The sequence below is a fragment of the Antechinus flavipes genome, chromosome 1 (assembly GCF_016432865.1).
Source record: "Antechinus flavipes isolate AdamAnt ecotype Samford, QLD, Australia chromosome 1, AdamAnt_v2, whole genome shotgun sequence".
In the NCBI taxonomy this organism is placed as follows: domain Eukaryota; kingdom Metazoa; phylum Chordata; class Mammalia; order Dasyuromorphia; family Dasyuridae; genus Antechinus; species Antechinus flavipes.
The window spans coordinates 71144605-71160379 of record NC_067398.1 but is presented as its reverse complement, the minus strand read 5'-3'; the positions used below and the strand labels follow the sequence as shown (position 1 = coordinate 71160379).

Below are 15775 nucleotides of genomic sequence, written 5' to 3'. Positions count from 1 at the left end.
GAGTATTGTCAAAGTTATGGAACAAACTGTAAAGGACATATGCCCTTGTTTCTCTCTTGATAAGGAATTAGATCTAAATGAATGGAAATTGGTTGGAGAGGATCTTTGTCAATTCTATGATAAAAATGGGCCTAACTCAATAATTAATACATATAATGTAATACAATTGGCTATAAGAAGTTATTTAAGTGATAGAATGATGAAAAGGAAAGTACAGGAGGAAGTGCCAACTTTACTAGGTGAAAAGGAGGACAAATCAGATGAGAATGGAGTTAATTACAATTCTGAGTATGATACTTCACAGAAGGAGGAATTAGGTGATTCCACATCTCATGACCCTCCCCCCGCAATTAACCCTTCATGGGTGGAACAAGGGGGAGGGAGAGAGACAGAAACACAGTCAGCTTCTCCTGTAAAGCAGAATTTGACAAGATTAGAAAAAGCATTAATTAAAGCAAAAAATGAAGGAGAAGATATATCTGATTTTATAGAAGAGAATTAAATAGGTTAATTGCTTGGGGAAGAGGATCTGCTTATATTTTCACAGGTGGAAAAACAATGAGACTGTCAAAAGAACTTTAAAATCTTCAGCTTTTAGTCCCTGAAAAACCAGCAAGAATCACTGGATTCCCTGAGATGAAAAATTGTTGATGAGACTTTTGCAGTACTTCAGAGCTTACAGGAATTATTAGATTCCTGGCGCATGAACTAATGGACAATGGATTCCTTATGGACTATTTCTAGGACTTATGGACATTTGTAAATTTTCAGGTCGATTTATGTTGTTACATTACTACTAGCCTGTGTTATATTACTATGTGCTTATGTATTTTAAGCAATTGCAAGAATCATTGGATTTCTTGAGATGAAAGATTGTTGATGAGACTTTTGCAGTAGTTAAATTTTCATGTTGATTCATGTTATTTGTTACATTACCACTAGCCTGTGTTATATTGCTGTATGCTTTTGTAAATTATGTATAATGCCTCCCATATTGATGGATTTATGTATACCATGTATATCTGTTACAAAGTTCTGGCCCATATTGATGGATTTATGTGTACCCCTTCAGAAACCCCCTATGTTTTAAAACAAAAGAAAGGGGGAGATGTTGGAATCCTTACTAACTGCTAACTAATTAGAGTTGATCTAATCTTACAAGAAGATGTTTTGGGCAGAACCTGAAACAAGGTACTAGAGAGCTCTTGGGACTAAGCAGAGAGATAGGCCTCTAAGCTAACCGGGCTATATTGGAGATATTAAAAGATCTGAACTTTTATCACCTGGCTGTGTTTTGAGAAGAAAAAGCTCACCACATTTGAAACCCCCTATGTTTTAAAACAAAAGAAAGGGGGAGATGTTGGAATCCTTACTAACTGCTAAGTAATTAGAGTTGATCTAATCTTACAAGAAGATGTTTTGGGCAGAACCTGAAACAAGGTACTAAGTAGAACTAATTAATACAAGGCTTGTGTCCACACCTTTACTCATTGGAGTTCAATGAGTTCACACCTCCCTTGAAGTTCTTTGGGCCAGAGAGCACTATGGGAGAAAACCCATAATCCCTCTCTCTCGTATCCCACAATTCCTCCCTCTTGTATAAAAGAAACAGACACAGAGCACTTTGGGGGATTTTCACCGGAATGGCATGAAGACTGGAGCTGGCTGGGGACTGAAGACAGCAGAGGCAGAGGCTGAAGGACCAGACCTTTGGATTTAAAGACATTCAGAGAGAGCTCTTGGAACCAAGCAGAGAGATAGGCCTCTAAGCTAACCGGGCTAGAAGAAAAAGATCACCACAATTATTTATATTTAAAAACCTTCCATAAGAAGGAGTCTCAAAGGTTTTACCACACTGCCAAAGGAGATCACATTCTATATGAAATAGAAAGATTGAGATTTGAAAATTTCAGAAAAAATGAAACGTAGGAAATTGTTACCAAGAAGGGGAATGTAAGCCCCTTCAGGATAGTAGCCATATTTTTGCCTTTCTTTGCACCCTCAGTATTTACTAAAGTGCCTGGAACATTATAATGGATTAATAGATGCATGTTGACTCAGTATGTTCTGCTAACCTGAGGGAGCTGAAATAAATCTTCTGGGATGGTCACTAGAAAGAAAATCTCCCTAAAAATTACAACTATGTAAAAGTAGAATTGTGTTCTTAGGGTGTCCTGAGTGTTGACTCATTCTTTGTAGATGAACATTTGTTGAAATGATTTGGAGATGATTCTTCATTGCAAATAATGGTTTCTGAGATACTTTCCAATTCAGAAATTCCCTGTTTCTTACAAATGACATTTTGAAGTGACTTGTGATTTTAACCATTACACTTGCACTTATCACTAATATCTCTAGAGCTGGGGGTCAAAACCAAATAGAAAGAGACCACCAAACTATACATAAGGATCTCTATAAGCCAGATATTGAAGACCATAAATTGATATATTTTATTTATTTTTATTTACAATGTTAAATATTTCCCAAATGTATTTTTACCTTGTTTGGTTGGACTTGGGAGTACAGCCAACAGCCCATATATTGGCTGGTAAGATGTTTGGCCCCTTGATTCCTAGAGCATTGTAAGATTTGCAAAGAGCTTAACTCACAACTTTGTGCACTAAAGTCATTGAAGCCAGTACCATCATCTTGGGGAAGTAATATTTATTAAAACTGAGACATCTTCTTAGAAGTAGGTATAAAAAAAAATTAGAGCATATAGGTTACATTCAGAGTGTTAAAAAAGAAACACAACTTAATACTCTACAAAATGCTTTCTAAGGAAAAATGTGCCCTAAAAAGAAGTACAGAAAAAAAACAAGCATTGGTCACTTCAGTTAAACAAAGAACTGAGCTATGGCATATATCATACAGGACAGAATTCTCTTTTTTACTTCTACTATATTGCATTTTGCTTTGCTTTTTGGTAACTTTACTGGTCTTCTGTTTTTATACTACATAAATTTATAAATTATTCCAATTTCACAAGGACTTTCTTGTAACAAAGTAAAACTATTACATAAAACTAATGTAGAAAAAAACAGTATTTTTTTTTATTTTTGTGGATGACCACTTGTTGAACAGATATGGAGATGATTCTTCACTGAGATAATAGTAGACTAATCTGAAAGTAAAATTTTGTAAGTTTAGCATTCTTTACCTCTCTTTTTAAAAACAAAAAAAATTAAAATATAGTTTCTCTCCCCCCACTCCCCACTCAATTGGAAAAAACTATACTTAAAACAAATATTCATAATCAAGCAAAAACCAATATTCTCCCAATTGTATATACACCCTTTATTCCATACCCCAAATCCATTACTTCTCTGTCATGGATATCACATTTCGTCATTAATACTATGGAATCATGAATTCTAGAATCTACAATTAGAGTGTACCTAGTGGTTTTTGAAGTAAATAGTGGGTAAATACAACTGTCAACACCTAAAGAGAAGTAACTTGGACACCATAATTGAAGTAATTGATATCTAATAGACTGAAACAGAGGATCAGAAAGCAGGAAGAAAGAAGGCTGTGGTTACAGAGGGGACAAAAAGCAGTCCACTTATGTTTTCTAGCTCAAAGGCAGAAAATTATAAAAGAAAGTACAATGTATTTACTTGTGTACTAGTCACAGGTCCATTTTTTGTTCCAGTCAAACCAGAATAAAATGCATGAAAATTATGTAATTTTCCAAGAAAAAGCATTTACCTACAGTGTCAAAAATTATAGTCTCATGGAGTGAAAGTTGGAGATCAAGAATACAACTAAGCATGCTGCTTACCAACCAAAAGGTCAGTACTTATTATTCCATAGGTGGGAAGGTCTTTCAGACGCTTCTGTTTGTAAAAGGCATTGTGCTAAGTAACAGCATCTCCTCAATGATATCCACTGTCTAGCCCCCTCGTTTTATAGAGGAGGAAAAAAAGGAATAGAAAGGCATGCTTTAAACCATATCACTAATAACCTTCTGGGGCAGTTTTAAAATTTAGATCCAGTTCTCATCTACTACATAAAACATCTCCCAATTTTAAAACCATTAGCAAAACAAACTAACAAAGTTTTACTATTTGTAATATATTTGCACAATCAAAGAAAAGTAAATAATTGGAAATATATATTTCTATCATTTGCAAGTTAACCAATCCATCATGTCTACACAAAGCAATGGATAAAAATGAAAAGAATAGGTTCAGCATAATTTAACATGCAAAGTACAAGGGTTACTCACAATCCCTTCATTTAATAGACAACTCTTCAAGAAGCTTTCTTATCCTACCTGACTGCTAGAATGTGCATGGGTTGAGAGCGCTGAACTTTCTGCTTCGGGGACACTTGCTGCTGGAGGGCACTTGTTCCTGAGGTTGGCAACTGGCTACGATTATGTTGACCATTTTGAAGGAGGGGGGCAGTTTCTGACTGCATGCTACATGTAGAATACAAACTTTCAAATGAGGAGTTCATGTCATTTACCAAAGCTTCCAAGTCCACATCGTCATCTGAAAACAAACAAAAAAAAGTTTAAGATGATAAATGACAGTTCATTATGTGATGGAAGCCAGATCTTAGCAAAGATCATACAGTTATTAGTAGTATTAGTAGTAATAATTCTGGACAAGTCAACTTTTCAGTGTTTTACTCAAAAAGTATCAAACATATGCTTGGCCATATGCACCCTGAACCAGATTAAAATGTAATTGAGAAATAAAATAACAATTAAATAAATATATTTATAACAAATATAAAATACAATTTTGACAAAATAAAAATACAATTAAATATAGATGACATATGGATTATTATATATGATTTAGTGCCCCATTTCTATATAAGTGTGACAACATTGCTCTAAAAAACTATAAAACTAGAAAATGCAGAAAATGTATTATCATGCACTGGTGGAGAGTTTCTGTGCCACTGAAATCACAGGTACAATTCTTATTTTTATCCTTATAGAATTATAGGTCTGTATTGCCTTTCCCTCTATATACAATAAGTCCCTTGAAAGGGACTTTATTTATTTTTTTTTTATTTGTATCTCTAGTGCCTAACTGAGACAGAAGCATGGGAAGAACTTAATAAATACTTGTTAATTGACTATCGGGGCTACTATGAGAAAATTAGTTTGGAAGCCTCAATTTTTTTTAATGTTACGGATAAATGATTTTAAAATAGTTCAAAAGCTGTTATTAGTTACATAAAGACTTCATTAAGAAATATATGCCTAGAAAAGGAAATATGTAGTCCTAGTGAAAAAAGAGTTAACAGTTATTTTAAGTGTTTCCCTGGTATTCATCATGATAGGTAAAATATCAAGGGGGAGGCTTCCAAGCACATCATCTTTGAACAATCTGAAGGATAGGAGAATCTTTATTGGAGAGAACACATGCAAAGGCTATGATATTAATTGATAACAGGAATATTTTCATTCCCTCAATGGTTTTCAACCTGAGGTCCATGAAGTTGGATGGGAAAAACCGCATCTTGATTTTACATACATACAAACACACATACACACAAAAGTAGCTTTAATATAATATATGACTACAATTCCCAAAATAAGGCCATTGTTAAAACTAATTTTGAAATTTCTTGGAAATTGCCTTTGGAATTACAGTGCATTCTTTAGATAATACCAATAACAGAAGTTCTTCATCTTTCTGAGGTGTTTTCTAATTTTAAGAGATAATTGAGAGTCTGGTGAATAAGGTAGAAGTTGGAAGCAGGGGTTAGTTTAGTTCCAAGAAAAAAGTGAAATTGTGAAAAGTCTATTCTAACTACGGAACATGAATGTAATGGAATATTATTATGCTTTTAGGAATGACAAATATGAAAATTCAGAGAAATATGGGGAAGATTGGTAGGTTGAAGTCAACTAAGAAAAGAGTATGCACAATTACTGCAAAAATGTAAACGGAAAGAATAATAAAATGAAGCTGAATGCTGTATGGTGATAATGATCAAGCATGAACCTCTGAGAAGAGTTGAAAAAATGCACTTTCTTCCTTTTAATGCTAAGGAAGGAGCCTATGGGTGTGAAATACAGATAAATATATTGTCAGAAGGAGTGAGTGAGGGGATATAACAGTCTCCTTCTTGGGTTTATTTTCCTTCTCAAATCTTTATTCTAGGCTTGCCAAGCAGGAATGCCATAATGGTATATTCAGAAATGGAGGTGATGCACGAATAAAAGAAGTAAACAGAAAAGAAACCTAAGATGTGGCAACAATGTAAGGCTGGTATCAACTGGCTCTGAGAGCAAGTCTCAAATCAGGAGTGCCAAGAAACTTTTAAGCAATGATAGTACCATTAAGGTAAGTGATTATCTCCAAGTGATTCCTCTGAAGGGTGGCATTTATTGGGGTAGACAGTACAAAGTATACGTTCTGAATTGTTCAAGAATTCCCAGACACGTGTCCCAAATCTTGTCCTTTTCTGAGGTGCTTTAATTTTCTTTTCTCTTTTCCACCTATCAAATTTCTACCTACATTCCAAGGCTCCTTACCTCTTCCAGTAAGCCTTCCTGATCCCTGATCTCAGTAGATTTCTTCCAACCCAGAAATAAATTATCTCTTACATCACTTGAAACTGTGAAATCTTAAAAGTTGAAAGCGAAATCAGAGCCTATGTAACCTAACATGCAACAAAAATTCACTTTAATATAATTCCCTAACAAGTCATTTCAAATGGCCCTAGTTACTAGTTATGTGACTATAAGTCACTTAACTTGTGTTTGCCTTAGTTTCCAAGTATGAAATGAGGATAATAGCAGGGTGTTGTCAGGATGAAATGAGACAATAATTGTAAAGTGTCCAGACGCTTAATAAATAAATATTCCTTTCCCATTTCTGCATTCCACTTTGTATTATATTCCTAATTCTATGGATAGCAAGCTATATATTTCTCCCTACAAGGCCTAGCATAGTGTTTAATCTAATATATAGTAGATATTCAACAAATAATTTTTGATGAATTTTGTGCCTGTCAAAACATAAATCTCACTAATTTATGAGTACATTGAATATTGAATCTAGAAGGCACTCTCACTGGAAGTAGCAAAATGACTTATTTAATTAATTAATTTCTAGAAGGTACTCTCATTTGAGGTAGCAGAATGACATTTAATTACATGCCTTTTAAAGTTAATATTAAAAATAGCTTGCATATTCCATACATACACTAATTCTAAGAGTGGATCAGAAAGTTGCTCAATAGCAAGTGAAAACTTATCCCAACCTAGAAATCGGTCATGGGTAATCCACAAAGTGAGAAGGAAGCATGACTGGGTGGAAAAAAAGCTGACCCTGATGTTAAGAAGTCCCTGGCATTCAATCTCCTGTGCCACCAAACTGCTATTTCTCTTATTCGTAATAATGACTTGGGTCATTTTAGGCAGAATAGGGTTAAGAAGAGAAGATCTCAAGAGTTTCTGACCCAGGTTTAAATCCTAAATTCTATGAGTTTGTGCTCCTGTGGGCTAATAACCAAAAACTAGTGTGGGGAGACCTGGATTCACAAACAGGTCCAGCCATCCTTTTAGTCTGATTGACTGATTGGCACCCGATGAATTTTTTCCTCCAATTTACTGAAATGTGAGGTTTTGCATACTGACTTAATAATTCATGTACTGAAAAAGATTTGTTAAACGATAACTTGGATTATGACTCGTATTTGAATGCAAATGACTCTTTAATCTTTAACTTCAGCCCCAATTCCTTCTCCTGAGTTTCAGAGTCATATTTCCAACAACCTGCTAGATGTCCTGTCAGCACCTCAAACTCAATGTATTTAAAACCTGCCCCAACTCATCCTCTTTTCTAAGGACGACTCTTATTACTTATTCCCTGTATCTGTTGGCAGCTCCACAATTCTCCTTGTCAACCAACCCATGCTTGTAATCTCAGTCATTTTTGGCTACGCCCTCATAACAAGTCACTCACAAAGTCTTGTCCATTCTCTCTCCACAATTATCTCTTGCACCTGTCCTCTCTTTATCCCTGTGTCTGAGTCTTTTCCATTCTCAGATCCCAAATAAAAATGGTTGCCAGAATAATCTACATACACTTCTACTTTGATCAGGCCATCTTGTTGTTGCTTTAGTGCTTACCCCAATAAGATTCTTCACATTTTAATCTTATAGTCAAGTCCTCTTCCTTCCCAATTCTTCTATTGTGCCATTTTGTTCCCATCAGTCTTCCTAGTCTTATAGTAATAGCTCTGAAATCCTTTATGATCTAGCCTTATATTGGCTCACATGCATTCCCTGATTTTATTCCTCACTATCTCATCCTTATATGTGTGCTTGTGTTATTCTCTTTATATTAAAACCCACTATCCTCCCTCATGTCCAATGTCCCAGTTCAAATGCTACTTCTTATATTAAACCTTCATATGTTTCTCAAATCAAAACTGTGATCTCTTGTTCTAAACTCTCATCAGATAAAGGAAGAATAAATGTATTAGACTGTTGTATATATTGTCAAATTCAGCTATATTGCTGAAAAATAAAGGAATATTAAAGGGAGGTTATTTTGAGAATCAAGTATATTTACATTAGAAATAAACATTTTGATAAAGTGATTGGAATGGAAAAAAAGGTTATGACTTAGTATATCATAGAAAACTCTTTGACATAAATATCCCATCTCTAGTAAAAATAAATTAAAATGGACTGTTCTTGAAGCTCTATCATGATCACTTTTAACATGATTCTGTAACTTCTGTAACATCAGAAATAAAATCTGTTTCTGCTCAGCAGAAAAGCCACACAGTTTTAGTCCATTTTTAGTAACTCAACATTGGGGCTAGTAAAATAGTAGATTGCTAAAACCAAACTTTTAAAAACTGCTTTCTTAAAGTTCAAACAAATTTCCTATTCATATTAATTTGCCAAAAATTAAATTTATTTAAATACTGAAATCAGGTATTATGTAAAAGCAAAAGATGGAATAATTTAATAATTATTTATTTTAAATATAAGAAATAGAAATTTTAAGTTTTTTGCTGTGGTATTGTATTGATGAGGCAGGTAGAAGTCCAAAGCTAATATGAGAAGCTCTGTTTGCCATTTTAAAGACCTCTGCAGCCAGCATAGCTTCTTCCTATTACTACATTCTGCAATCTAGCTACACTAGCCCATTAGCTTGATCTCCAATGCGACACTTCATTTCCTGACCCTGTGTCTTTTCATAGACTGTAACTTATGCCTGGAATACTCTTCCACCTTTCTCAGTTGTTTACCACACCACCCTTAGTGCCTTTTCTTTGAATTTTCTTCCCTTTATTCTGTATAGATCTTGTAAGTTTCTCTTCTCAGGAGAAAGTAAGCTCCTTGAGGGCAGAAATCATGTTTTTGTTATTCTTTTTTATCTTTCAGTCCTTAGCATAGTGTCTGGAACATAGTAAATGCTAAATGAGTGCTTTTGATAAACTGTAGGTTAATGGGAAAATATGGCTAAAAAAATCACAGAAGAAAAGGTAAGGAAGAGTCATTAATCTTCATTTCTAGAGAAGGTATTTGTACTAATTAAGGTGCAGATGCATCAATCAAAGCATGTAGTTGATGAAAACCCTATAAAAATACTTCAATATGTATTTTAAGGTTACTATATATGTAGGAGAATAGCATGTTAGAGCTAGCTGCTCGACAGAGATAATAAATCAGGACTTGAGAGAATCAAAGGAAGATTGATGTTAAGCAAAGATAGTGGACTCAATAACATATACACAAATGACACTCAAATACTATCAAACTCAGATTGAAATGACTGATCCTAGATAAAGAAGAACCATATTAGACTGATGTATACATTGTCAAATTCAGCTATACTACTAGGGGAAAAAAAGGAATATTAAAGAGAGACTATTCTGAGAATCAAGTATAATATTTATATAGGTTACAAATAAAGTATAAAATATATTTAGTATTAAAGTATAAAAATATAAAGTATATACTTGAGTATAAAATATAAAGATTATAAATAAAAAGATATTTCAAAAAAATCTGATGGGTGAACATAAAACAAACAAACAAACAAAAAAGTAGTTTGGTATTCTGTAAAAAATGTTAGAATTCAAAATTGGATAGCCATCTCATATTCTCTAAGTGTGTGACTGCGGGCAAGCTGACATCTCTTTGGGTCACAATTTCTTTATATTTAAAATAACAAAAAGACTTACAATATCTATGTCACAGGTAAGTATCCAATGAGATGATATTTTGTAAAATATTTCAGAAAGCTTGAAGTGCTCTATAAATCACAGTTACTATTTACAAGAATGATATCTGAAGTCTTGTCCACAAAGACAAATATTTTAGAGTAGGAATGAGTCTTAGTAGATAAAAATTCACATTCCTATATCCTGCTTTCCCTGTTATTAATTATTTGTAAAACCAGACTAGCTGATTTCAATATTTGGATAAAATACCTTAGATTTATTAAGGAAAAAAAATCACAAAAACAAAAAAATAATAGTCTCTTCCTTCCCCTTGATATATGGCCACAAGTTATTAAAAAAGGAAAAAAATGCTTGGACTACTTTTTTTTTTTCCAGGAACTAGTGAAACAATAACATAATACACTCTAATCACAGAATGCTAGAGATGGAAGAGACAGTAAGTAATTAGTCTTGCCCCCTGATTTAACAGAAAAAGAGAACAGAGCCCATTAAGAGACTCTGCTCAGATAGAAATGGTAGGGAAGTATCTTGCTTGGGATTTGACAGATGAGGATAAATGAGACCCTGAGAGAATAAAGAGCCTTCTTCCATATTAAAGAGTAAGTTAGAAGCAGAAATAGGACTAGAACCAGGCTTTCTCACATTTTGTCCATTGGTCTTCCTGCTATACCATATTGCCTCTTCTATGCCAAAATTTTCCCTTTAAAAATACTAAAAACAGATTGAAATATTTAAATTGTAATTCTTACACACACACACACACCCCACACACATACATGCTGTGTGCACTTAAAACACAATAAAAACCATTCCATATTTCCAACGAGACAAATTAAAATCCGTCAGTTTTTGGTGATTGAACCAGTAAATAATTAAGCACACTATAATTATATATCAGTCTTCACCAGTTTAAAAATGTTTGTTTTAAGGTATGGCTAAACAGGTCGCAATGAGCTTGGACACTTGACTCATTTGTCTTTGACACAGCATAGCCTGTCTGTCATTTGGGGAGGGGGTGCTGAATGCAGCTGTGCAGCTTCCCCCCTGAGCTAATTCAAGCATGGGCACGCCCTCATTTCAGGCCTGAGACAGTTACAAAGGAGGTTTGTTCCCCTCTGTGCCTCTCTGGCAGAAAGACTTCATTCATTTCCCAAAAACAATAAAGTTTTGTGAGTTGTACATGAAAGCTTTCTCAACAATCAATTCTCAATTACCCACACGTGGATTATCCGCACTCTGAATTATTAGAAATCATTAAAAAAAAAACCTTCAGTTACTCAGATTGCTTCTGGATCATCTCAACTATAACATAAAAGGTCGGAGAGAATAATAAGTATCTCCTTAATTAGTCATTTTTATTTGACTTTAATCATTCTCAATGCACCTACCCACAATTCAACCAATATTGAATTATCTCTTAGAATAAAGAAAATTTTAAGTAAAATTCAGAAAACAAACAAATCAACTGATGTGTTGAGAGAATGCAAACTTGTTTTAATATTAATCTTCAGTAAGATTTAAAATAAATTTGATGCTAAAAATTTAGGTTATGCTATACAGTTTAGTGAAAAGGCTCTTTTATCTGTTTTGTTGGAGTATTTTTTGGAGGGGAAAAAGATCATCAGTTATTCTTTAGTGTGGATAGCTGAGATTTTTCTATGTGATCTAACCTTGCTTTGAGAATTCCACTTAGTAGTGTTATTGTAATTTTAATTTATGACCATCTCATATACACATTTTCGAGCTTCTTAGTTTAGAATGCATCATTCAATGTCAAAGGTAGTAGAGAACAAAGAAATGATCTAATCCAGTAATTCAATAGTGAAATGCTATCAACCTCTGATTAACTGTAATGATCAATCTTGTTCACAAGGAAAAGAAAAGGAAATATACTTCCTACTGTAGATAGAAAAGGGGGAAGATAATCATTATGAAAATGTATATTCTACATATAGATATATAATATTTGTATGCATAAATACACACATGTAAAAATTTCTATATGTAAATACATATGTATATAAATATGTTTAAATACATGTGCATACTTACACACACAAACACATGTATTTATTTCCTCTTTCTGGTAGCTACTTTATTGAATGAGTTTTGTTTAATCAACCATAAACCATTTATTAATGACTACTTGCATTGGAGATTACTAAATATTTCTTAATTAGTAAATCTGCAAACTAATTAAGAAATGTTTAGGAACATCTGAGAGAACAGTTTCAGTCGATTAGAAACCATAATTTCAAGGAGATGAGAAGTGGATGGGATATAAGGAATAGAAACAACTTTTTCTAGGAGTTTGGCTATGAATGTAGGGAGAGAGAACAATTATTTGAAGACAAAGGATCACATGAAGGCTTTTGTTGTTAAAGGATGAGGAGATCTAGGTATTTTCACATAGCGGGTAAAGAACCAGTGGATCAGAATCATATTTTCTATAAATATTGCAAGAGAGTCTGCCTAATATACAGGGTAGCTTCATCTAAGTTTTCCCAAGTACAGTATATATGGTTCACAAGAACGATTTATTCTAATGATCATAAAGATGGTTCAAGCAGGCCTGTGGGGCACTTAGAGCTCAGCAAGACATTAAATATTCCAAGGTCAGCCACTATAACCTGGACCCTCACTATTTGTCCAGACCTTTGTGTTGTCACTAGACTGATCATTCTGGAAAAAAGGCTGTGGTTTAATTGTTTTGAGTTTAACCAAGTTATGGCTAAGTCAAGTTATCACTCATATTGTGACGCCATGAATACATGAATACAAAGTACAAACAACAGTTTGCTTTGGGCATAAACTCAGAAGGTGCAAAAACCTAGTTCTTGCCCCCATGAGCTTACATTCTAATAGGAGGTACCTAAGTAGGTCCTTCCATAATACATAAGAGTAGCTATAAAGCAAAATCTTCCTTTGTTACAGGAAGACAAAAGGGGTTAGAAGTAATATTGACAAATAATTTACATATAGAATGACAGGGGCTAGCTACTTCATTTTGGGTTTTGTATTTCAGTTTTCGCTAATATAAAAATGCAAGAGTTGAGCTAACTGTGCTTTGTGATAGCTTCTAATTCTAAAGCTCTATATCCAACAAATTGTAGAATATCCAGCCTAAACCAGATGCTTAATAATCTTTGTTGTGTGATAGATATAAAAAAGAAAATAAAACAAAACCTAGACAAATATTATGACTGAGGGTGGAGGAAGACATTAGCTAATTCTTCATTTGACAGAAATGAGAAAAATGAGACCCAGAAGTGAAATGAGTTGCTAGCCCAGAGGACTCTAAAGAGGGATGGGAAAAAATCCAGTAGAGTTCTTCCCACTGAGTCCCATAGACAATTCTGATAAAGTGCTGAAGAAACAAAAATGATATTTCAAGGAAGTTACAAAAGTCCTGGTGGCTAAGTGAGGGAACTTCAAAAACTCCCTGGGGCATCAATTAGGACTTATAAATATTTATCTAAATAGTCATTAATGGTTACTTGGCTAAAGTGAATTTGGTTAAATTCTAATGAGGATTGATAATTGAATCCTCTGAAAGAGTTCTGAAGATTTATTTTAAAGAGATAAGACTTCATAATATATTGCAGTACCATACTAATGAAGTTTCTGAAATATTCACATCTCAATGACAAGACTCAATTAAATAAGAAGTAATTATTTGGCAGATTATAGTTTATGTTTATGTTTAATGGCAGATGAATTAAGTGAGAACAATAAAAACACTAAACTATACAAACTAGAAGTCTCATCCCCTTCGATATTTTTTCCAATGATATTTATTGAAATTCAACTCATGTTTGCCCATCCTGTTTGACTCTTGTATAAAACAACAATGTAATAACTCACATTTAAATGCTTTAAATTTTACAAAGTGAGGGCAGAACTTTCTTTGACCCCTTTTTGAGGGAGGGGGATATCTACTCAGTATCTGACACATAATTGATATTTAATAAATGTCTGTTGCTTTGACAGCTCATTTGATGCTCTGTCAACAACACTGTCCAACAGAGATTATTGTAATCCCCAATTTTTAGAGGAGAAAATGAAAATTTATAGAGATTAAGTAACTTTGCCAGCATCTCAATTCATGTCCACTGCTTTTTCTCTGTTTAAGTTTCTTAAATATACATACAAACAAATGCATACATTTGGATCTCTAATTTCAAGAGCATGGATAATTATGAGTAGAAACTCTCTTGTGAGATATATCAAAATAGATATATAGATATCAGCAATTCATATGTAACATAAAGCCAAAATAAGTATTGTGTGTATATCAATGTAAGTGTATATAATGTATGTTTCTGAAAAGTTGCCTTAAATAGCTTTCTATGTAGAAAATTTTTTTCCTTTATAGTTCTATTATAATTTACAAAATAAAGAATAATGTGGTTATGTGTATTAAATAAAGAATCTGTCTATATTACCTTCTTATTTAAAGTGGATACTTTCAACAAGCTATATGATCTGCTTACCAAGGAAAAATCATTGGCTAAGAAAATTCTCTGCCCAACTGGTGAGAAAAAGGAGACCTGGTATAGTTTGTGGTATAATTAACATAAAATGTGCCTTGATTTAATTCATATGTAATCCTTATTTCCCTAAAAGAATTCTATTTGCTGACCTCACAGCACCATCTAGTGTCCTTTGTATTATAAATGATGGTTGAAAATGGACACTGGAATAATTTAAGAAATTAAATGAACATCTTAAGGAAATTCTTTTTAAATTTTTTTTTTAAGATTTTAAAAACACGGTTTCTCAAAAGCTAATTCCATGGTATTCATTCTTTATAGACTCAATTTACTGTCTGAGCCAAACAACATATTAATTGTTCTTCTCTTAATCCTGATTTCAATCCTTTTAAAAAAATCCACATAGTATTCTATAGAATAATAATAGGCTGTCGTCTTTTTTTTTTTTAAAGGATTGTTTTGATCTTGTTATGCTACATTGTGATGATTTGCACAGGCAATAGAAATATGCCCTTCAATGAGAAATTACATAACAAAAGTCACCAAAAATACTGGCTCAAGAGCTCAAATTCTTACAAAAGTCCATCTTGAGAAGTAATTGAAAGGTGCAAACAGCTAAAATATAGGACAATAGAACTTACCATTCTATTACTTTTTGTTAAGAACCAAATATTTCTGCACTTTATATAATGCAGAAATACTTAATATGCAGTAAGTAAAATCTCTTTGCTGTAAATATCCAGAATAAAATGAGGAGCTAAAAATAGTGGGGCTAGGGCTTCCTTTAAAAAATAAAGGAAATTATTCTTATTCGTGATATTTCAAAAATTATTAGGCCAATTAAAAAGAAATACTCAAATAAAAACAAAAATAAGTCATAAAAATTTCATCTGTTTGAGACAATCAAAATCAAATTGTTTTGAGACAATCAAAATCAAAAACATTATTTCCAAAATCACAAAGCACTGGGGATTGAAAGGATTTATCTCAGTGCCTGGTACATAGTAGGCCCTTAATAAGTGTTAACTGAAAAGTGATTTCTAATTCAATCTGTATCTAAAATAGAATTCTCTATATAATTGTACATGTCCTGGCAAATGATC

General features: G+C 33.2%; 1 protein-coding gene across 4 annotated transcripts in view; it reads right to left on the bottom strand.

Moving 5' to 3' along the window:
- The window catches only part of GRB10 (growth factor receptor bound protein 10), a 264030-nt gene that overhangs the window by 109288 nt on the left and 138967 nt on the right, over window positions 1–15775 (bottom strand). For all 4 annotated transcript variants that reach the window (XM_051984172.1, XM_051984179.1, XM_051984166.1 and 1 more), the window contains one exon: window positions 4280–4499. In XM_051984172.1, the coding sequence (XP_051840132.1) occupies window positions 4280–4499 (220 nt within the window). The remainder of the gene's footprint in view (window positions 1–4279; window positions 4500–15775) is intronic.